This window comes from Acipenser ruthenus, chromosome 1, assembly GCF_902713425.1.
Source record: "Acipenser ruthenus chromosome 1, fAciRut3.2 maternal haplotype, whole genome shotgun sequence".
In the NCBI taxonomy this organism is placed as follows: domain Eukaryota; kingdom Metazoa; phylum Chordata; class Actinopteri; order Acipenseriformes; family Acipenseridae; genus Acipenser; species Acipenser ruthenus.
Window position 1 is genome coordinate 11,174,636 of NC_081189.1, and position 24,094 is coordinate 11,198,729.

General features: G+C 38.3%; 2 protein-coding genes across 3 annotated transcripts in view; one reads left to right on the forward strand and one right to left on the reverse strand.

The window, feature by feature from the left end:
• The window catches only part of LOC117403485 (protein mono-ADP-ribosyltransferase PARP8-like), a 58,447-nt gene extending 42,552 nt beyond the window's left edge, over positions 1 to 15,895 (forward strand). The window contains exons 15-26 of one of the 2 annotated variants that reach the window (XM_034925397.2): positions 2,296 to 2,388; positions 2,980 to 3,105; positions 3,289 to 3,354; positions 4,009 to 4,109; positions 5,738 to 5,786; positions 7,354 to 7,466; positions 8,839 to 8,911; positions 9,935 to 10,004; positions 10,421 to 10,497; positions 12,138 to 12,207; positions 12,308 to 12,392; positions 13,011 to 15,895. In XM_034925397.2, the coding sequence (XP_034781288.1) occupies positions 2,296 to 2,388; positions 2,980 to 3,105; positions 3,289 to 3,354; positions 4,009 to 4,109; positions 5,738 to 5,786; positions 7,354 to 7,466; positions 8,839 to 8,911; positions 9,935 to 10,004; positions 10,421 to 10,497; positions 12,138 to 12,207; positions 12,308 to 12,392; positions 13,011 to 13,113 (1,026 nt within the window). In that variant the 3' untranslated portion in view covers positions 13,114 to 15,895. The remainder of the gene's footprint in view (positions 1 to 2,295; positions 2,389 to 2,979; positions 3,106 to 3,288; positions 3,355 to 4,008; positions 4,110 to 5,737; positions 5,787 to 7,353; positions 7,467 to 8,838; positions 8,912 to 9,934; positions 10,005 to 10,420; positions 10,498 to 12,137; positions 12,208 to 12,307; positions 12,393 to 13,010) is intronic. The other variant, XM_034925401.2, reaches the window with a different exon arrangement.
• Positions 13,011 to 23,090, reverse strand: LOC117403842 (E3 ubiquitin-protein ligase DTX3L-like). Its single transcript, XM_034006290.3, has 4 exons — positions 22,938 to 23,090; positions 21,002 to 22,018; positions 20,677 to 20,894; positions 13,011 to 16,738 (listed from the first exon to the last, which is right to left on the reverse strand). The coding sequence occupies exons 1-4, from the start codon at positions 22,953 to 22,955 to the stop codon at positions 16,669 to 16,671; spliced, it is 1,323 nt and encodes a 440-aa protein (XP_033862181.3). The 5' UTR covers positions 22,956 to 23,090; the 3' UTR covers positions 13,011 to 16,668.
• Positions 23,091 to 24,094: the final 1,004 nt, after the last annotated feature.

The window sequence follows — 24,094 nt, forward strand, 5'->3', positions numbered from 1 at the left end:
TTTCAATTCTCTTTGATGGCCCTGGGACTATTGGACCAAGATTAATCTTGTTTTCAATTCTCTTTGCTGGCCCTGGGAGTATTGGACCAAGATGAATCTTAGTTTCAATTCTCTTTGCTGGCCCTGGGAGTACTGGACCAAGATTAATCTTGGTTTCAATTCTCTTTGCTGGCCCTGGGGGAGAACTGGACCAAGATGAATCTTGGTTTCAATTCTCTTTGATGGCCCTGGGACTATTGGACCAAGATTAATCTTGTTTTCAATTCTCTTTGCTGGCCCTGGGGGAGAACTGGACCAAGATTAATCTTGGTTTCAATTCTCTTTGATGGCCCTGGGACTATTGGACCAAGATTAATCTTGTTTTCAATTCTCTTTGCTGGCCCTGGGAGTATTGGACCAAGATGAATCTTAGTTTCAATTCTCTTTGCTGGCCCTGGGAGTACTGGACCAAGATGAATCTTGGTTTCAATTCTCTTTGATGGCCCTGGGACTATTGGACCAAGATTAATCTTGTTTTCAATTCTCTTTGCTGGCCCTGGGAGAACTGGACCAAGATGAATCTTGGTTTCAATTCTCTTCCCTGGCCCTGGGAGTACTGGACCAAGATGAATCTTGGTTTCAATTATCCTCCCTGGCTCTGGGAGTACTGAACCAAGATTAATCTTGGTTTCAATTCTCTTTGCTGGCCCTGGGAGTATTGGACCAAGATGAATCTTGGTTTCAATTATCCTCCCTGGCCCTGGGAGTACTGGACCAAGATTAATTGCACAAGATGCTGTTCTGCAGAAATGAATAATATTGCTTATATATCTGCACAGTGTAGTAATGCAAACAACTCCTCCTCTGGGAAATCTGAAATGTAATGAGCTTATATTTACAATTACTTCATAGCACTTCAAAATCCATCAAAAGCCTCAACTGAAAGATGCAGGACAGAAATGGCGGTTGATTCAATATATGCAAGTGGAGATCAGACAGTCTTCGACAGGCTTGTTTTAATTTGAATTTTTATATTGTCAGTTTGAAATTTAACTTGAGGACAACCGACAACTGAATTTCCTGTATCAGATAATTACCCAAGCCTGAACAATCCTAGTTACAGTTCCTGAAAAAGGTGGTTGAAAGTTCATCTCATCATGGTTTCTATAAACCTACAAAAATAATGCCAGCGGGAATCTGCTACTAATAAAAAAAAAAAATTAAAAATTAAAAATCAATATCGTAGTGACAGAACTACTCTGCATGATAGTAACCACTATAAAAAGGTGTACAAAATACACTCACAGTTGAAGCGGCTTACCCTTTGAGGACAAAGTACCCCAAAGTCTATCGCATGGACTGCTGCCACCACCCTTGTTCTTTATGATGAACATGAATGGGGTCAGTCAAATCACAAAATAAGACAACATTCTCCTAACAACCCACCAACATCCCTGTTTAAGTAACACAAAACAATTACTGCAGTTTCTCTGTTTTCCGTTACTTGTGCCGAAAACCAGAACCCGGGTACCGTACTGCTGTGGAGATCACCCCCAAGAAGGAAGCAGATCTCTTAAACTATTTGATGTTGTAAAAAAGCATTGCAATTCCAAAAGGACTGTATAGAGCTTACAGTGAAAAAGTGTCAAGCAGCTGGAAATGGCTTGGTCTGGTGATTGTGTGAGCACCAGCTCTACAGCTACCCTAAGGGCTCCAGTTTGCATCAATCCCTGTTTATAACAAAATGACTTTTCTTTTTTAAATGTATGAACTTAGATATTATGGGATGTGACGTGTAAAGATTGGAGAAATGATTCTTATCATTAAGTCTTTTACCTACTCTTTGTTATAGGAGCAGAATTTGATTCATTTTAGCTTACAACTGAGCTAATGTTGTATGACAATTGGAGGTTGATGAGCCGTTTTATATATTACTTTCCTCATGAATCGTCTCTAGGAACCGTTGCACATTGTCTAGGTGTTGTGTGGTTATTAAAGCCAGTGCTGTGTAGATTGAATGTGCTATTGTACCATGTAAATAACACAACACTTTCTAGATTGAAATCAACAAGTCGACACACTGCTCAAGAATTTGCATTGTTACCATGTTCAGCTTTCCATTTTCAATGTTTGTTAGTGCTGTTGTTGTCTCTGTATTGTTAGTGCTATGTGCTTCCATTGTTATCTGCTCTGTGGTTGATATGTTGCTAATCCACACAGTAGAATACTAGTTTGACTTTAAAACGATTTGAGTGGGGAGATCCAGGAGGTTTATTAAGGCAGCTCTCTTAGCTCTCTTTCTTTCCTTTTGTGCAGCCCACAGTGTGTGAGCGGGAGCTGTGTGTCTTTGCTTTCCAGACACTGGGAGTAATGAACGAAGCTGCAGATGAAATCGCTACTGGAGCCCAGGTGCATCAGAAATTCAAAACTGTTAGATAGGTGGGGGTGGGGGTTACATCCTAGGCATACACTTTACAAATCAATAACAATATTTATCATGAAGAATGTAATTATCCAAATAGGAGTACCCTGGTAAATGTGCATGGTAAGCTCTCCATTGTTTCCCCATGCATGTACCATGCTGGCCTGTTTTTTGTAACATGTTTTCATAATGCATTAAAGCACTTTGCTATGCTTTTATCATGGTTATGGCATTTAAGTAAACATGTATTCATGAGGCATTACATAGTTGTGCTCTGGACGGAAGATTCAAAAGCATGTTATTGAACATTAATGGACTTTTTCTAAAGTTGTTTTTATTCTACGATTACAGTAAAGGATGGCAAACATGAACTACTGTAGGATTTTACATTTCACACCTAGTGGCAACACGTTTTGTATCCTGATGTACTAAAGCATGGTGTTGAATCTGTTAGACTTATAACTACAGAGAATCTGTACTTCCAATAATAGGCTTGCACCAGTGTAATTGGGATTAAAAACAGACCCCTTATTGAGCGAGTTCTGCATCCTCGCTTTATTTCTGTATTTGTTTTGCAGGTTGTGGATTTGCTGGTTTCTATGTGCCGATCAGCACTGGAGTCCCCAAGGAAAGTTGTTATTTTTGAGCCATATCCTTCAGTGGTTGATCCTAATGATTCCCAGGCACTGGCCTTTAACCCGCGGGTATGGTATCCTTGTGTCAGGCACCACTTTCTGAAGTGCGGGTCAGCTGACTTCAGTTATGATGTTATAATTATTTGACATGCTTTTTGCTTCTCTTATTTCTTCATCTGGGTCTGCATCACAATGCATGTATTGTTAAAAAGGTATTTCGGTACAGTGTGTTTCTTTTTCTTTTCACACCAGAAAAAGGACTATGAACGAGTGATGAGAGCACTGGATAGCCTAACATCTATCAGAGAAATGACCCAGGTAAATTCTGTTGTAAGAAATTATTTATTTATTTATTTATTTTTTATTTAGTAATCGACAATTATTTTATTATTTTCTCCCAATTTGGCATGTCCAATTATTTTTATACATTACATTTATCTGAGAAATGACCTAGGTAAATTAAATTGTAAGAAATTATTTCTAAAATGTGATTTATACATGTACTGAATAGGTGTTACTGTTGTTTTCTGAAGTAGGCTGTTGGAAAAGAACCCTCAGATGAAACCATTGTAGCTTCCTTGTTCTTCTATATTTTAAACCTGCCTTTTTAGGTCAAACTATTACAACCTTTAATTAGAACAATGTATTTATCACAAGACCTCTTACCATTGGCACAAAATAAAGACACCTCTCTTAAGACAGTGAAGAAATGTCTTAAATGTCTCAAAATATTGGTATGATCACATTACACATTTGAACATCCATTGATTATTATTTTTACAATATATAAAAATAATGTATAAGAATGCATAAGGTCTTACAATACTGAAAGTGCAACCCCTTCCCAGAAAAATATTACCATAACACAGATACCTTTTAGTATTACTGCAAAGGAGGAGAAAGTGTGCTTTTTATGTTGTACAAATGCTTAGCTGTAAACAATTTTGACACAAGCCATTTTTTTCTTAACAGAAGGAGAAAACTGTTTATCTCCCATTTCTACAGGCACCTTACCTGGAAATCAAGAGGCAGATGGACAAGCACGATCCCTTGGCTCATCCACTTTTACAATGGTAATGTACAGCTCAATACAGTGACTAGGTTTCTTCATCCTGGGTAGATGTGATATCACATTTACAATGGTAATGTACAGCTCAATACAGTGACTAGGTGTCTTCATCCTGGGTAGATGTGATATCACATTTACAATGGTAATGTACAGCTCAATACAGTGACTAGGTGTCTTCATCCTGGGTAGATGTGATGGCCCTTCTCCTCCGCGCTCACAGCCTGTATGGACAGTGTACTGATAGGTTTAAACTAATAAATATGGCGATCTCATGACATGTGTAACAGGAGAATCATGCAAACAGGAAGATCAGTGCTTCTGCTTGGTTTGTGGGTAATTTGGGACATTTTAAATTAAAAAGGTTATTTTATATACAGTAGTGTGCACATGAATTAGAACTCCTCAAGATATGTCATTTATATACCTACCTGAATGAAAACCTCAGGGTGTGAAAATGCACATTTTCAGTCAGTAATCAGTGCTATAGAAACAAAAGGCACTCGTGTGAAAATGTTAGACCGCTTCGTGCTTTAATTAGGCATCTTAAACAACTTCTAAAAAGTCTCATGCATTTAACCATGTGTGGCTGGGTGTTCCTTTTCTCTTACTATTTGAAATGAATTGCATGTGTGGTGTACTAAAGTAAATAATTACATTAGATTACATTTGACAATTTTCTGTGACAATGGTTTGGTTTGATTTCATCATCTATACAACAAATCTAAACTACAGAAGCAATGGGGTGTTCTAATACATGTGCACACTGCTGAACTACAGAAGCAATGGGGTGTTCTAATACATGTGCACACTGCTGAACTACAGAAGCAATGGGGTGTTCTAATACATGTGCACACTGCTGAACTACAGAAGCAATGGGGTGTTCTAATACATGTGCACACTGCTGAACTACAGAAGCAATGGGGTGTTCTAATACATGTGCACACTGCTGAACTACAGAAGCAATGGGGTGTTCTAATACATGTGCACACTGCTGAACTACAGAAGCAATGGGGTGTTCTAATACATGTGCACACTGCTGAACTACAGAAGCAATGGGGTGTTCTAATACATGTGCACACTGCTGTAGTTTTTTTTGGGAGGGGGTGGTTATAACAAAGAACTATGAATGTGATCTTTATTTTCTTAGATACATGTCTGTGTGTTTGAATGTGATCTTTATTTTCTTAGATACATGTCTGTGTGTTTGAATGTGATCTTTATTTTCTTAGATACATGTCTGTGTGTTTGAATGTGATCTTTATTTTCTTAGATACATGTCTGTGTGTTTGAATGTGATCTTTATTTTCTTAGATACATGTCTGTGTGTTTGAATGTGATCTTTATTTTCTTAGATACATGTCTGTGTGTTTGAATGTGATCTTTATTTTCTTAGATACATGTCTGTGTGTTTGAATGTGATCTTTATTTTCTTAGATACATGTCTGTGTGTTTGAATGTGATCTTTATTTTCTTAGATACATGTCTGTGTGTTTGAATGTGATCTTTATTTTCTTAGATACATGTCTCTGTGTCTGAATGTGATCTTTATTTTCTTAGATACATGTCTGTGTGTTTAATCACTTTTTGATCACATTCCAGTTAACCAACCTTTCATTTCCTTTCCTTCTCCAGGGTCATTTCAAGCAACAGATCCCACATTGTAAAACTATCAGTGAATAGAGTAAGTAAACTCTACATTCCCTTTCAGTAACATGCATCAGTGAACATAAGGGCATTAGATTGAAATTATTGGACAGGTAGAAGCACACAGAATGATGGATCTCTTCAGGCAGGTAGTTGTTCAGTCTGGATACCTAGGTAATAAATGATGTGTGACTTCTGTTTGAGCCTTGAGGACTGCAAGCTGTTTGCAGTGATCTCAGAGCAGTCAGGGCTGTGTGGGGACACTATGCTGTTTGCAGTGATCTTAGAGCAGTCAGGGCTGTGTGGAGACACCGTGCTGTTTGCAGTGATCTCAGAGCAGTCAGGGCTGTGTGGAGACACCGTGCTGTTTGCAGTGATTTCAAAGCAGTCAGGGCTGTATGGGGACACCGTGCTGTTTGCAGTGATCTCAGAGCAGTCAGGGCTGTATGGGGACACCATGTGGTGCAGTTTAATACTTTGTAAACAGCATGAGTTCACATCAGTGATTAATAGCAAGAGTTCAGTGTTTTGTACAAAGCCAGGCTTTGTAAGTATCTCACTGTAGTATTATTATTATTATTATTATTATTATTATTATTATTATTATTATTTTACACATTGCAAATATATCTGTACACTGAAGAAAACATTAGAAACTAACTACTGTACTTGGCGTCTTAATTTGACCTTAGGATTCTAAAATGATGGATAAATATGCTGAGTGATGGTTTTACATATATAATAAAGAGAGGCTGTGTAGTGAATCTTCAGAGTCCTCCCTTGAGTGAGCTGGAGGGCCAGTGGGGTTGAGGGGGTTGTTTCAAATAATCCTGATCATGAGCACTTCTAGAAGTACTGTTATGCAGGACAATAATAACTGACAGGATATTATAACAGAACCTCAGAGCTCAGGGATCGTAGCCAGTCAGGCTCAGGGAAGAATCTCTGACAATTCAGTAGAATCTCAATAACAGTCCAGAAAACAAGTCATAAAAATGCATTCATCATCAGTACATCCACACGCAAAAAAAAACCCAAAACAATCAGTCAATCAATCAATCAAAACCTTTACTTATCCAGACGAGTCATTGAGAACAAATTCGCTTTTACAATGACGAGCTGGCAAGAGGCTCTCAATGCCACAACACACAACATCAAACACAAGTAAAAACACAATCATAAAACATAAAACTCAGCAACAACTTAGCAGGTACAGATGTCAGTGAGCAATGAGTCGACCCTACGGCTAACAGCAACCTCAGATATAAACCGTTTTAACTTTTGTTGAAACTCATTCCAGGCAACTTGTCTTTTCTTGACTATTTTTTAGCAGTATATTTAGAACAGTAAGAAGTGCAGGGCAAGCTTATGAATATTCATGTTTAACTTCAGTTTTCCCTGAGGTTTCATTAGGAACAGAACCCTTTGCTATCTCAGCACCCTGCTGTAACTGTGAAAAAGTTGCAGCTAATTTGGTTTTCAGTCAAACACGTGTTTTTAATTGCTATAAGTATGAGTGTGAAGTCACAAGTGGTGTGATTTGAAGAGAGCCCTGCTATAAATAACAGTGAGAAGATTAACATACCCAGTCTCTTGTTTGACAGCAACTGAAGTTCATGCACACCCCACACCAGTTCCTTCTGCTCAGCAGTCCGCCCGCCAAAGAATCCAACTTCAGAGCTGCCAAAAAACTCTTTGGAAGTACCTTTGCATTCCAGTAGGTGTAACTTCCAATGTGATGCAATGCCTTTGCGTCCAACTAACACACTTGTATTAATCATGTATTAATCAACTGCTTTCTGCACTATTACCATCATTCACAGATGTGTAAGCATGGTATATGTACAGCTATGGCATCACCTAGAATTATAGGATTGAGACATTAATTAAAAAAAAAAAAAAAAAAAAAAAAAACTACATAAACATAATTTAGATATTTTATTTAACACATAATCAAAGAAACTACAAAATGATATTGCAAAAGTCTACCGGAAGCCATAATAGTAGTACAGTATTTCATGTTAGATTTCGAAAACTCCAAAGCGGTTTGTAATTCAATATGATAACGTAACATTATTCAGCAGGTTTGATTCAGATGAGATCCCCAGGTCTCTGTAAGTCGCTCTGGATAAAAGCGCCTGCTAAATGACTAAATACAAAAATAAAAAAAAAGGTGATGCAAAATGTTTGGCCATAGCTGTATGTAGTATAACAAATAATAAAACATGTATTTGTATAGAAGGACCAGCTGCCTTCCAAGGTTACTGATGATGAATTGGGAAATATACAGTGCTTGGACAAAGATTTGGAAACACATACCATAACAGTCAATAGGGTGTATATACTGTAGGGCCACAGTGGGCAGCTGGATTAGGTCTATCCCATCGTTACCAAAACTGGTTTGCAACTGGGAGTTGCAGCTTTTCCATTCTGCTCATACAGCTGCCCACCAACAGCTGACTACTGACTGTGAAGGGTCATGTTGGATTCACCCTGATCGCTTGTCAGCATTGCATCTCAGTGAGCTGCCAATTTAATATTTGACAAACACATTGGGTGCTGTTTTGCAAAATACATAACATACATGCTCTTCTTACTTGTGTATTTGAGTGATAAACAAGTGAACATGCATGTTCTACCCCAACATGTTGTGATTCAGTCTGAGTGCAGGCATATACAGACCTGCAGCAAACACGTGTCATTCATATGAGGGATCCCTTATAAAAGACTACCATGAAAGCATAGGAAAGTGTAATAAAACATAGTTAAGCAGTGTAAAGCCCATAGGGGTATAGTAAAGAATATAAGAAACATGGCAAACCATGGTACATTGATTGTATAATCATAGGAAAAGCATGGCACAACTGCTAGATTAGCAAGGTAAACATTTGTTGCTACTTATGGTAGGTGCTTCTGCTTTTGTCCTTCCACTGAATAGTTCCCATGTTAAATAACACCACTCTTAGATGACTCCTTGCATGGTCATTAGAAGTACTGTCATTGATGTGATTTATTATTAATTATAATGGATGAAAGATTCTAGGAATGTTTTTTATTTAACATAATGGATGGTGTTATTGCTTTTTCAGTGGTTCACACATAGAGAACTGGCACTCAATCCTGAGGAATGGTTTAGTTGTGGCATCCAATACAAGGCTGCAGGTAATGAAACAACTATAAAGTACACGATTATATTGTATAGTAAGCCCTGTAATGTTATGGAGGGACGGCTCCCATTGCATTTTTTTTTTTGATGATTTGTGATATTCTGAAATGTGGTACTGCAGTTAATATTTGTGCAGAATAAGCATCGGCACTGAAGTGTGTACCAGTAAGGGGCTGGACAAGGAATTCCCAGAGTAAATATCTTCAAGCAAGTAGACAAGGTCACAAAGCACACAATACATGACAAGAGCAGGAATGATGAAAGTAAGGAGTTTAATCTTTGCATCATTATTATTCTGTTTGCTTGCTGAGATACACACATGCTGTGTTGTATAACATACAGATTACCATAGCAAACAGATTTTACACAACATTTTCCCAGCAGTCTGTGGCTGAAAAGCAGGAAAATAAAATAATAATTAGTATAGAAGTACTGGCATGTGTGAAAGAGATAGAGAGATACCCAAATATGCAACATATGAATGTTTTTAATTCATTAAAGTAAATCAAGTCTGGAGTTGGTGAAACTTATTTCAACTATTTTAGAGAGGTTAAGAAGTTTACTGTTCATTTTTCTAAAAACAGTACTAAAGGTTTTGTGAATGGGGTCCATAATATTTTTAGAAGGTAGTATAATTAAAGTCCCCTCTTGTTTTGATGTTGATGTTTTGGTCGGTCACACTTCACATAGACTCCCCTGTTTCTCGTGCCACAGCACTAGAGCATGCTTGATGGTTAGGACTGCAGCTCTCCCACACTAATAGGGAACCCTACCTGATCACATACAACATTTCTCTGGCCTGGATCGAGTGTGAGTGTAAGTCAGGTGAGATCCCAGCCACTGTTCAACAGGAAGGAAGCCTGCTGTACAGCACTGGGGCAGGAAAATAAAGAGCTTAGGGAAACATTGAAATGCTGTTATCAGAGCATTGGTCATTACAGTACATTAATTTGTAAGATAAATGTGTGCACGATCAACATGAAAATGACTAATTGGAACATTACAATTTGTTTGTGTAGCTCCATGGTGCCATCTACGGTAGTGGAATATATCTCAGCCCAATGTCAAGCATTTCCTTTGGTTACTCAGGTTAGTATTATAATGCAGCACTCCACCGAGTATTGAAGAATAAGTAAAACATCGTGAGATACTAATGCATGCACAGAAATGAACCGTGCTGCGCATCAAATTTGTATTTTTGTATTTTGTATTAATTTTCAAAACATATAAAACATGCTGCAGGGTAATGTCTACACGCTGCCTTTTGGGAATAACGTGCCAATATGAAGCTGATCTACAATTGATCAAAAGTAACCGTTTTTTTAATTTTGGAAGGGGGGTGGGGGGTTAAGGAAAGGAAACTGTTTTCTATTTTGCAGTTTGAGTGCTCCTGATAGACTGAACTGCGTTTAAAAGATATATTAGGTCCATTGATAGAAGCCCTTCAAAAAACATCACTACAGATCTCCTGTTTAACAAGACGACTGTGTGCTTGTTTGTTCCAGGGATGAACAAAAAGCAGCAGAAAGCAGCTTCTAAGGATGAAACTGCTTCAAACAGCAAGACCAATGCCACTCTACAGGTCAGCAGACATCACTGCATTCATACTGCTGTCTGTTTCACTTTATAACCCCTTGATTCCCAATTTATGAAAGAAAGCTGATCTAATGATCGTTTGCATGGGTTTGCAATTCAAACACAAATGCATTTGGTTGTTTTTTTTTTTTATTATTGTTTGTGATTTTGAAAACACTGCTGTTTAGGGGCTGTGTTTCAGTAAAGCAGTTAGAATTGACTTGTCCCAGTACATGGAATTCTGAATCGCTTTTGAGATTTGAGATCAAGCAGCTAGTAGGAACCGGACAAGCACCTACCTACCTACCTACCTACCTACATCCCTACCCTACCTACAGCCCTACTCTACCCGTACCCTACCTACATCCCTACTCTACCCTACCCTACTTACATCCCTACTCTACCCTACCCTACCTACATCCCTACTCTACCCCACCCTACCATACCTACATCCCTACTCTATCCTACCTATATCCCTATGCTACCCAACTCTAACCTAACTCTACCTACTACATCTCTACCCTACCTACATCACCACCCTACCCCACTCTAACCTAACTCTATCTACTACATCTCTACCCTACCTACAGCCCTACTCTACCCCACCCTACCATACCTACATCCCTACTCTACCCTACCTATATCCCTATGCTACCCAACTCTAACCTAACTCTACCTACTACATCTCTACCCTACCTACATCCCTACTCTACCCCACCCCACCCCACCTACATCCATACCATACCCCACCCTACTCACATCCCTACCCTACCCCACCCAACCCTACCCACATCCCTACCCTACCCCACCCAACCCTACCCACATCCCTACCCTACCTAGCTCTCAATATAATCTATATGTCCAGTACAACTATGCAGGTAAACATGCAGAAAGCTATAAGAAACTTGCAAGTGAATCAGGAAGACGTTATCCCTCATTTTGTTTCAACATGTTATTGATTCCAGACACACTAAGAAAAAAAACTAAGTGCTTTAAAAAAAAAATTACAATAATAATAATAATGATAATAATAAAAACCTTCTCTAAATCATTTTTTTGTGAACAGCAAATTTGATTTCATTCATCAAACAGACTTTAATAAACAGTCCTTAACAAGACGTGCCTTAAAAGGGTCCTTAAAGGTTAGTGACAGGGCCCTGTAACTCCTCCTATCGCTGCCAAAGGGTGCATTTCCTTGCAAAATAAGTTCAATTTCAATTCCCTGTTTAAAGCAAAGTACCTACCTGCATCTAACACTCTTCACAGTACAGCTGGCAGATCCAGTGTATTACATGAAAATACATCTGTTTAATTACACTGTCCCACACCTTTTTGTTTGCGTTTTCGCAATTTCAATGGGAGAACCATTAGTTGAACACCAGTGGTCCAAGCATTCAATACTCTTCCCCTAATAAAGACATGGTTTTATAATATACCCAGTCACTACTTGCAGAAGCATGACATGATTGTGTTAAAAGGACTAGGGAGTTGACTCTGTTTGAGCTCCTTAGTTCAAATCCTCATTTAGCAAAAAAAGCTATTTTCAGATGTAGTGACACTTTATGGTGGAGCAGTGGCTTTCATTGCCATTCAGGTTTGAAGCTGAGCTGCAATTTCTTACATGACTGTTGCTTTCATCCCATCCAGTCACAGAAAAAAGGACAACAGCCACAGTTTCTGCAAAGTCGTAACTTGAAGTGCATAGCCTTATGCGAAGGTATGTTTGTGAACAGTCTTTTTTTTTTTATTGTATTTGTAAAGGCATTGAATATTATACAAACCTAACTGAATATATTGTTGCATTGATTTTCATGCAGTTATTACTTCTCCTGATCTGCACAAGCATGGGGATATCTGGGTAGTTCCGAACACAGATCACGTCTGTACACGATTTTTCTTTGTGTAAGTACAGCTATATTACTGCAGTTTATTCATCTTTTTCATGACAGAATAATCAGGATTCTGTAGGTCATTTCACTGCAAGGTGAACTCCAGTAATGCCTCTAGTGTTTAGAATCACACTTGTCATTCATACTAATCTAGATGTGTAGAAGTTGACAGAGAAGGTTATTGATTTGAGTTTATTTATATAAAAACATGTACTAGGATAGACAGGCCAGGACTGAAGGGATGTCCATTAGCTGTTGGAAAGTATTCTGATAGGAAATACTGGCCCACCGTATGACCTCTTTGAGTGGAGTATATAACGTTTCTGGGTGGCGTTGGGAGTGTTTGTAGGTAACACGGAACAGTGGAGAGATCGTGATCATTAAAATATGGGGGTATTAAGACTGTGACATTAAGGCAGGGTAGTTGGACCAGGTTTAGATCATGTTGTGTGCCAGATTAGTGACCCAATGAATAAAAAATATAAAACATTCCGGATTGTTATCCAGAACTTCATAAGTAGAGGATAAACAACAAATCTACCCTTTCTAAACTGACGAGATTCACTTGAACTGTACACATAAACCCAGCAATGGATGACTGTCTGTTAACTGCCCTTTCTTCGTGTTACAGGTATGAAGATGGCCAGGTGGGAGACACAAGCATAAACACACAGGACCCCAGCATCCACAAGGAGATACTCCGAGTTATAGGCAACCAGACCGCTACTGGATAAGAAGCTGCAGGATATTATTATTGATGATGCTGCCTGAAAACACATAATTCAAAACCCTAATCCTAATGACAAACACACAGGACCCCAGCATCCACAAGGAGATGTTCCGAGTTATAGGCAACCAGACCGCTACTGGATAAGGAGCTGCAGGATATTATTATTGATTATGCTGCCTGAAAACACACAATCCACTCGCTCTCAAAGCTGGATTTTGAGCTAAAATGAGTGCATTGATCCTATTTTTAACACACAACTAACTCACTATTGAACATTTAAAATATGTTTTAAAAAGAAAACATACACAAGAGCTACACTGTTTCTATCCCAAGAGGTATTTCATTTGAAATGATTGCTCATTGTTATCTAGACAATAACATGTTGCTTCAAAGTTTATAAACACAATGACTATTCATCACTAGCCAGGGCTTGCCAATCCGAGTAAATATTAGCTACTTTTCTCAATATTTTTTAGCTAACTTTGAATTTGAACTGTGTTTTTTTTTTTCTGATTTTGAACATATAAATGTAGTCGTTTGGATTTACAGGCTGAGTTTCTCTGCAGGAAAATGTTCCTCTTTCCTTCGTAACAAGGTGCCCAATACCAGACCTTCCTGTTCACTTTGTAAGGCTTGTGCATTTTTAAATTACAACAGAGTACTTGTCATGATCCTAAAGGTGTGAATATGCGCTTCATTTGTAATTACCATTAATGCTACATAGTATCTAAACCACAGAACTTATTACAAAATTACTTTTTAGCAAACTCCGTGCATTCCATTATCAGAATTCCTAATGGAACACTTCTTAACTTGCACACCTACAGTAATAGAAGAACCAGATACACAACAAGCACACTGAGATCCGGGTTCCATTCCAGTCTCAAACACCCGTGGAAAACCAGTTCTAGTGGCCTACCTCTTCGTGAATACATTTCCACCCTCTCCACTTTCCGAAATAAAATACCAACACAGTAATTTGGGACTATTGGTGTTGTACAGGTGCCAAATGGCTGCCATTGTCAATCCTAAAGGTGCTCGGTGATTCAGTTGCTAGTTTGAATATGTCTTACTGAGCAATGAACACATTTGTTTCCTGCTGGTAAACTGACCTTATCTCTGTATTGTCAAATGCAGCTTTCGGGTAACATTCTAAATTGTTAATTTTTTTTATTTAATTTTACTGAAACCAGTGTTTGGGACATATTATGTTAAAATAATAATACTAATCAGTTATGGCATGTCAATATAGGGTTAAAATGTGCGTTACTGCTTTCCTTTGATTTATTTATTTTTTACACGATCCTAAACATCCAGCACTCATTGGACCATTTTAAAAGTAAACATCGTGTTTACTCTTTTACTGTTAATAATAATAACAATAATAATTAGCTTTAAAATTAAACTTTATAAAGCCATTCATCCTGTCTGCTTTAGAATTTTTTTTTTTTTTTTTTAAACCTGCCATGCTTTGTACCAGCATTTATTTTATATTTAGTGTTTGCATTTAGGCAAAAGCAGAGCCGGCTGTGAAATGAATGTCTCTGCACTGCTGCACAGCAGCTCTCGTGCTGTGCATGGCTCAGACAGACTGCTGGGTGTCAGTTCAAACCAGGGCACATCCACATATTGAATTAGGAGCTGGGTGGGAAAGCATTTCTAATTGATTAGTAAAACATGTCTGAAGCTGCTTCTTTCTGTACTTTGGTCTCTTCAATGGGAAAACTATTGATGGTTTGAATTTTTAAATAGAACTTTTGTCCTGCCTAAGGATTATTTTTCTATTTTCAAACACTATACTGTATATAAAATATCTAATATTGTTTACCAGATGCACCTCACAACATTCGCCTTCTAGATGGCTGGGCGTGTGTGTACAATTCTGATTTAATAACCAACATGTTAAACTATGTTAAAATAATTCTGAAAAGAGGATCGACTCTTTAAATGTGAAAGTAATTGACCAGGCATGTACCGTGATGAAAGATCTTTTAATGAGAAATGGAATACAATTGTTTATTTGTTAAAAGGAGGAATGTGTTCACTAAACAGACCTACTCTACCCCGCCCCACCCCCTAAAAAAAAAAAGTTTTAATACAAATCTGTCCTCTTATCAGAAAGGTAATAATTCTAAAAAATGACCATTACTTTCTGCATCCTACTGTTCCATGTTCTGTGCTTGAATAAAAAACAAAGCAAATGGTTCCTAGTGTTAAAGTCACATATGCACACGTGCAACTTACATACATATTAAGTTACATATCTTAAAGGAAAAAATACAAATACACTTGTGTTTAAAAATTAGGAATGAAAGAAACCCTACACACAGAAATAACAAAAGGGTGATCACATTTTTATGCCAGAATGTGCTTTGGCCAAATCTTGGGCTAGGCTGAAACAAACCAGTCCCACGTTCAGCAGGATATACCCTGGTTTAGGCTGCCATCGTCCACATTGCAAAGCTAGTCCACTTTACTTTTTTCTTTAATCAAACTTTTCAAAACATTTGTTTTATTTAACAATATTTCTGCACTAATTATATAATATAAAGAACTGCTATTTAGCCTTCGGTGCCTTAGAAGCAGAGCAATGGCAATGTATGACAGGACTGTAGATAATGTAAATACTGCCACAAAACACGCAGGTCAAATATTTTCTGTATTCAGTTTTTACAGCTTTTGCTTTCTTTTGCAAACAAATCAGCTTTTTCTGGCATTTTACTAGTGATGAAAATAGTAGCTTCTGTAAATGTTTACTTTCAATAAATTCAGATTTGGTTAAGAACTATGTGGGTCTATGCATCTTACTGAAACCTTCGCATATGAGCTTTTGTCACATTCAGTATCACATGTTCATCATGGGAGAAAATGCCTTATTTAGCAAGCAACACGATTCTATTTTAAGACCCCCTTTGATGTCAAAAGATGAATTCTCCCACACTGCAGCAGAAAACATCTAGCTGAATGCAAGACTTTAATTACTGCAGTACTTCAGGAGAAATATGTTCCTGATTGACGCGGAATGTTTTGTTTCCATAAATGTCTTGCTGATGATACAAAATATGTGCAGCAGCAGGGCATGGAGGCATAGTTATCTTTACCGCAGGATTTCATTTTTAATACAGCACTGACGACACTGATAAAGCAACATTCATACTGACAAAATCATTTAAATGTGTAAAAGACATTTTTAAAAAGCTTAGTGTTTCATTATACACACGTGTCATAAGTGAAAAAGATACGGGAGCTATTTAAATCTCTGCACTATTTTTTGTATTCCTTAAAAAGGCTATATGCATCTTTCTCTTGATATCTGTCTAATGAGAAACCCTGAATGAAGCTGCAGGGTCCACTTGCCCATACATTCTTGTAACTTTCCCCAAGGACCAACAAATAGCAACACTTTCACATTTCATTTTTAAAGACAATAAGCGCCTTGACTCTGCACAGTAAATATCATTCTATAATAGCTTTCCAACCAGCTACAATTTAGCAAATACATTAGAGCATGTCTACAGTAGTTACTGCATTTCTGAAATAAATGCTTTGTTTCTGGTGTTCAGTAAATCCCTTTTGCTTTTAGTTCGTCCTGAACTCGTCTGAGATAATCTGGATCTGGATATCCATACCTATAACAAAAAATGCATTTCATTTTAATGGAGATTCTCCTGATGTTTTTTTTTTTATATACAAAGTGTAATTCCTGTGAAACATTATGAACATTTTAGTACATTTTTCAAAAAGATTTCTTTGTTGTCCATAGAAGCAGCCAGTGTGTGTACCGGAATGTTGGAGAGAGACGAGTTCAAACCACAATAGAAGACAAGGGAAGAAGGCTACATACTGTGGGTTAATACCTGTGGGTCACTGTCATTTAGGAACTTCACGCAAGACACTCACATAAATAATCTAGTGACCATAACAAGAAGGAACCCTGGAAAATAGCATTTTAAAAAGATTACCGTTAAATAAACGGTTGTAAAAATCTCTAGATTAAAATCTTTATTTTCACTCCATGCTATGCAGGTGCAGAGCGTTTCTCATATTAAACTACAAACTTGTGGACGTCTTTTTAAAGGCTCTCTATACTGTATGTACAGGTTTTGTATTTTACAGAAGGAGAGTAGTATATGTATACAGTGTTTTCATTCTCATATGCATGTAGAGCTTGTACTATATCATGCATTAGAGTACCATCTAGGCAGCTCCAAGTGGTACTGCAACATTCCACTGCTCAAGATGTCATTCTTCAAAGGGTGCATCACGAATATATAGAGGATGCTGCATGATCGTTCATTTCAAAGGGTGCATCATTATATAGAGGATGCTGAATGACAAAGGGTACATCATTATATAGAGGATACTGCATGACCGTTCATTTCAAAGGGTGCATCATTATATAGAGGATGCTGCATGATCATTCATTTCAAAGGGTGCATCATGAGTAAATAGAGGATGCTGAATGATCATTCATTTCAAAGGGTGCATCATTATATAGAGGATGCTGAATGACAAAGGGTACATCATTATATAGAGGATACTGCATGACCGTTCATTTCAAAGGGTGCATCATGAGTATATAGAGGATGCTGAATGACAAAGGGTACATCATTATATAGAGGATACTGCATGACCGTTCATTTCAAAGGGTGCATCATTATATAGAGGATGCTGCATGATCATTCATTTCAAAGGGTGCATCATGAGTAAATAGAGGATGCTGAATGATCATTCATTTCAAAGGGTGCATCATTATATAGAGGATGCTGAATGACAAAGGGTACATCATTATATAGAGGATACTGCATGACCGTTCATTTCAAAGGGTGCATCATGAGTATATAGAGGATGCTGCATGATCATTCATTTCAAAGGGTGCATCATTATACAGAGGATGCTGAATGACAAAGGGTACATCATTATATAGAGGATACTGCATGACCGTTCATTTCAAAGGGTGCATCATTATATAGAGGATGCTGCATGATCATTCATTTCAAAGGGTGCATCATTATATAGAGGATGATGAATGACAAAGGGTACATCATTATATAGAGGATGCTGCATGATCATTCATTTCAAAGGGTGCATCATTATATAGAGGATGCTGAATGACAAAGGGTACATCATTATATAGAGGATGCTGCATGATCATTCATTTCAAAGGGTGCATCATTATATAGAGGATGCTGAATGACAAAGGGTACATCATTATATAGAGGATACTGCATGACCGTTCATTTCAAAGGGTGCATCATTATATAGAGGATGCTGCATGATCATTCATTTCAAAGGGTGCATCATGAGTAAATAGAGGATGCTGAATGATCATTCATTTCAAAGGGTGCATCATTATATAGAGGATGCTGAATGACAAAGGGTACATCATTATATAGAGGATACTGCATGACCGTTCATTTCAAAGGGTGCATCATGAGTATATAGAGGATGCTGAATGACAAAGGGTACATCATTATATAGAGGATACTGCATGACCGTTCATTTCAAAGGGTGCATCATTATATAGAGGATGCTGCATGATCATTCATTTCAAAGGGTGCATCATGAGTAAATAGAGGATGCTGAATGATCATTCATTTCAAAGGGTGCATCATTATATAGAGGATGCTGAATGACAAAGGGTACATCATTATATAGAGGATACTGCATGACCGTTCATTTCAAAGGGTGCATCATGAGTATATAGAGGATGCTGCATGATCATTCATTTCAAAGGGTGCATCATTATACAGAGGATGCTGAATGACAAAGGGTACATCATTATATAGAGGATACTGCATGACCGTTCATTTCAAAGGGTGCATCATTATATAGAGGATGCTGCATGATCATTCATTTCAAAGGGTGCATCATTATATAGAGGATGATGAATGACAAAGGGTACATCATTATATAGAGGATGCTGCATGATCATTCATTTCAAAGGGTGCATCATTATATAGAGGATGCTGAATGACAAAGGGTACATCATTATATAGAGGATGCTGCATGATCATTCATTTCAAAGGGTGCATCATTATATAGAGGATGCTGAATGACAAAGGGTACATCATTATATAGAGGATGCTGCATGATCGTTCATTTCAAAGGGTGCATCATTATATAGAGGATGATGAATGACAAAGGGTACATCATTATATAGAGGATGCTGCATGATCGTTCATTTCAAAGGGTGCATCATTATATAGAGGATGCTGAATGACAAAGGGTACATCATTATATAGAGGATGCTGCATGATCATTCATTTCAAAGGGTGCATCATTATATAGAGGATGCTGAATGACAAAGGGTGCATCATTATATAGAGGATTCTGCATGATCATTCATTTCAAAGGGTGCATCATGAGTAAATAGAGGATGCTGAATGATCGTTCATTTCAAAGGGTGCGTCATGAATATATAGAGGATGCTGCATGATCATTCATTTCAAAGGGTGCATCATTATATAGAGGATGCTGAATGACAAAGGGTACATCATTATATAGAGGATGCTGCATGATCATTCATTTCAAAGGGTGCATCATGAGTAAATAGAGGATGCTGAATGATCGTTCATTTCAAAGGGTGCGTCATGAATATATAGAGGATGCTGCATGATCATTCATTTCAAAGGGTGCATCATTATATAGAGGATGCTGAATGACAAAGGGTACATCATTATATAGAGGATGCTGCATGATCATTCATTTCAAAGGGTGCATCATGAGTAAATAGAGGATGCTGAATGATCGTTCATTTCAAAGGGTGCGTCATGAATATATAGAGGATGCTGCATGATCATTCATTTCAAAGGGTGCATCATGAGTATATAGAGTATGCTGCATGATCATTCCTGGTGTAGAGTTTTTATTCCCCGCAGGATGTCTCAGTTTTATGGAAGAACATCCTCCTAAGGGAAATATAAACCGTACGCCACGAACGGTCATTCAGAATTCTGTTTATACCGCATATATTTTTTTTAAATAAATAGCAATACAACTTCTTAATTTTTTTTTATTAAATTAATGAATTCAGAGGTTATTTTCAATTTAATTTTCAACAGACTATGCTTCGACACAAATTAATTTCGAACCGTTTATGGCCTCTTCACAACCGTCTTTTTAGATAGAGCCTTGTCTCAGTCTGTTAATGTGCAGCCCCTGTTGTTTCCCACCGTTACCGGTGTTAATAAAGGGGCTACAGGCTGTTCGGATAAGTCAGACGCAGGCAGATCAGCAGCTGGCATTTCTTGACTAAACTCAAAACAACAATAGAAATTATTCCAGACATTTTAAAGTTGTTATAAATCCTGTATCGGTGGCAGTATTGTTTGAATTAGCGAAGAACGTCTCTGCCCTGAATTTCAGCAGCAAAGCATTGCAATGGAAGCAAAGACACATTGGAAACTAGTCCCGGTAAGTGGGCTATTCCATTCGAGTGGGATAACAAACTGTACACCCACACTTGTGGTATAAGAAACTGCATTTAACTTGTGAGTTAAGGGGTTGTGACTAGGGTCCATGGTGTACTTATTTAACAAAATAAACCTTGACTCAATTGACTCACCTTGTTGGTCCGCCATGTGTGCTGGTTTTGTGGTGGATATCGTTCCATGTGACCACATCGCTCATGCCAGTAGTGGAGGAGGTTCCAATGGTAAAGATGAGCTGCTGATCAAAGGCTCGCCTCAGAAGGGCAAGGACCTTTCTGCCCAGTGCTGAGTCTGGAAGATAAGCTGTGCGGGATGCACCCCAATACCGTTGGCCAGGACTGGGATGCTCATCCTAATAATCCGCAATTAAATGAGAAAGTTGTGAATTGGTCAGAATTTAAAGTAAAATAGAGGTGTTGCAACACGTGTGAGTGTGTGAAAAGGAAAGTGTGCACTTACCCCCTGGACTCCACTGGGTATATCATACTTTATTACAAGAGTGCCATGCTTCTCATACCCAGGGAGAGATACACTGGACTGGGAGATGGACATTGTGCCATTCCTCGGCTGTGTTCCTTTCACCTCTCCATAAAGGACCCCACAGACAGGGCAGGCAGGTTTATTATCAAAAGCACTCTTCAAGCAGCCTCTACAAAATGAATGCTGACAGCGTGCCAATGTCTCTCTCTCGGTTTCTTTAATTTCATCCAAACAAATTGGACAAGCCTCTTCTTTGGCTTTGTGTTGCTCTTTCACTGGTGATGAACTTGATGCCTTATTCCTGGACTGCCTGCTACCTTTACTGGTGCCGTCCACGTCAGAGGTGTTTGAATGATGGTTTCCCACATGTTTGCCTGGATTATGAGTTGATATGATCTGTTCCGCTCTCATCACATCAAGGTAGTTGCCAGTCAGCTTAAGAGAACCCCCTTCTGTGCCGATCACCATCCTGGGGAGCTCTTCCTCAAGAATATCTCTAAACCGTGTAACAGAACTGGGTGCTTTAATCGGCAACGTCTTTACCTGCAGGTTTGTTGCAATCTTCTGATAAAAGGTTATAAATCTTTCTCTTGCTTTGGAACACTCTGGACCTGGTGTGGATTTAATGGAAATGAAATCCACAGTGTCTCCTTGCCTTGTGCAGTTCCTAGTTATTGAAACGCTGTTCGCTCGTACTTTGTCCAGTTCTTTGGAGTATTTCTCATCAATGTATTTCATGACCGTTCTGTCGACTTTCACTGGCTCTGTCCTTGTAGGGTAGAGGGGACCCCGGTTATCCGAGTTCAGAAGGTGGGCGGCAGGACAGGATTTCAACGACTGCAGCTTCAAAAAAACATTTTCAATTTCATGAAACGAGCCTGTGATTTCTAAATGTCTGTTATGTTTCGTTACATTTCTTCCCACCAACATGTTGCACACTTCATCTTCATCCTGGAATTTGTTTAAGTCAATAGTCATGGTGACATCTGTAAATATCTGAAGAAAAATATGTATTTAAAGTTAATGGGGGGGGGGGGGGGGGGGGGGGGATGCTACACACTGGCTTGTTGTGTTTGATTAGTGAGCGAAACAGTTACAGTAACATTAAAAAGAAACTTAGTAATACAATTAGTCATTGGTTCATAAGAAGGAAGTCAAGACTCTGGTTGTCAGAGCAACCACCCTTGGCAGGTGGAGGCACCAACAAACCCAAACGCATCAACTGTTAATGTGCCCACAGCTCCACTATCACAGGGTCCCAACCTGAGACATAGCATCTTCAAAATCCCAACCTGAATTTATAAGTGCACTACCCTGTATAGTATAACATATACTTATAACGGTGCAACCGGGGGACGACGACGACTTTGAGTACGAAAAATAAAGATCAAAGATAACAATATAACCTGCTTTGCATTAATGCTACGATAGATACTGTATAAAGAAATAACGAAAACAAATGCTGCCCTTTTGAAGTGCACAATTAGCACACCTTGCAAAACACAACATCCAAGTTATGTTTCTTACTTTACATATAAAAAAGGAAAACGACAAGCAAGCTAAAAATCATAAAGTAAACAACATTAAGGAAGGTACTTGCATTGACAAAGAGGGAGCGCCCCAGCGGACCCCTGTGTAGATGAGGAGGTATTCGCATGAAAAGAAACATTATCAGTACCTGCAGTAACTGTATTGACAATTGTACTCCTATAGAGACACGTTCACTTGAGAAAACGATTACATTTATAACATTTAACAACACAAATCAAGGTCCTGTAAAATGCATCTACTGTACATTTACTAACTATCATCCATCATATACGAAGTGTTCAGCAAAAGTTTTTTAAAGAAACTTCTGAATATTTAATTTCGTAAGAAACAGAACGCACGTTAATGTATTCTAAAACACACATACCTCGCTACTGCGGGACATGACGCAGCCGTATCTTCTGTATGATAAAAACAACTGCCAATGTCTTTGTAACCATGCAGAATTCACTACAAACAAATCTGCACAAACAATCACGTTCTCTTTCAAATTGACTGCTGCTATGGGACGGAGCTTGCTAGTCTCATTGGGTGCATAGACCCGCCCACTCACACTCTGTACATGTGATTGGCGGTTCGGCAGACACACCGACCTCCGTCTCTAGCTCTGTGGTTAACTCAGACGCCAGTCACTCATTTTCCGCCTTCACAACAGGTTCGGTTGAAGAAAACCCATATAAAGCCTTTTACGGTTTTGGTTTCGCTTTTATTGTGAGCCGCTGGGGATTATTTTTTTTTAAACCAACCAACCCAAGTGCTTGGATTTGCGGTTAATGTTTAAGTATCACTGCATAAAAAAGAATAAAAACAAGTGGGGTTGATTTTTACTGTTGTCAAAATCGTCTTTGCTGTCATTCTTAAAGCGCTGTGCACATAATAATATCCACACTGTAGGAAACGTGTGGAATACCGATATCTACTTGGCCAGTGAAGGTTCTTTTAATATTAAAGGCGTTTTGCAGCTCACGTGTGACGTGTCTAATGCACGCACAGCTTCAAGTTATTTAACCAATTAAGTGCCAAAATAATGTTTTTTGAAATCTGTATTTATGTAATTTGATACATTCAAAATCTATATTTCTTCATAGAAAATAAATAAATAAATAAACTTTCTACAAACTGCTACGTTATATGTTGAGGACAGTCGACCTGCCCCTAATCAGACCAGTGAGGGAAGCTCAACACATAGCAAATTGAGCTTTGTCATTACCGGAAGACACCAAGAAATACATCATTTTTAGTTCTATAAAAATACAAATAAAAAAAACACACTATTAAATGAAACTGTTTTAAAAGGCTGATTGCATGAACTGAGCCAAAGAGCCAAATTCCACAAAAGAAGCCTGACGTGTTGCTGGCTAATTCACCACGAAACAAACCCAAAGTGTTGCTGGCTAATTCACCACGAAACAAGCCCGACGTGTTGCTGGCTAATTCACCACGAAACAAGCCCGACGTGTTGCTGGCTAATTCACCACGAAACAAGCCTGACGTGTTGCTGGCTAATTCACCACGAAACAAGCC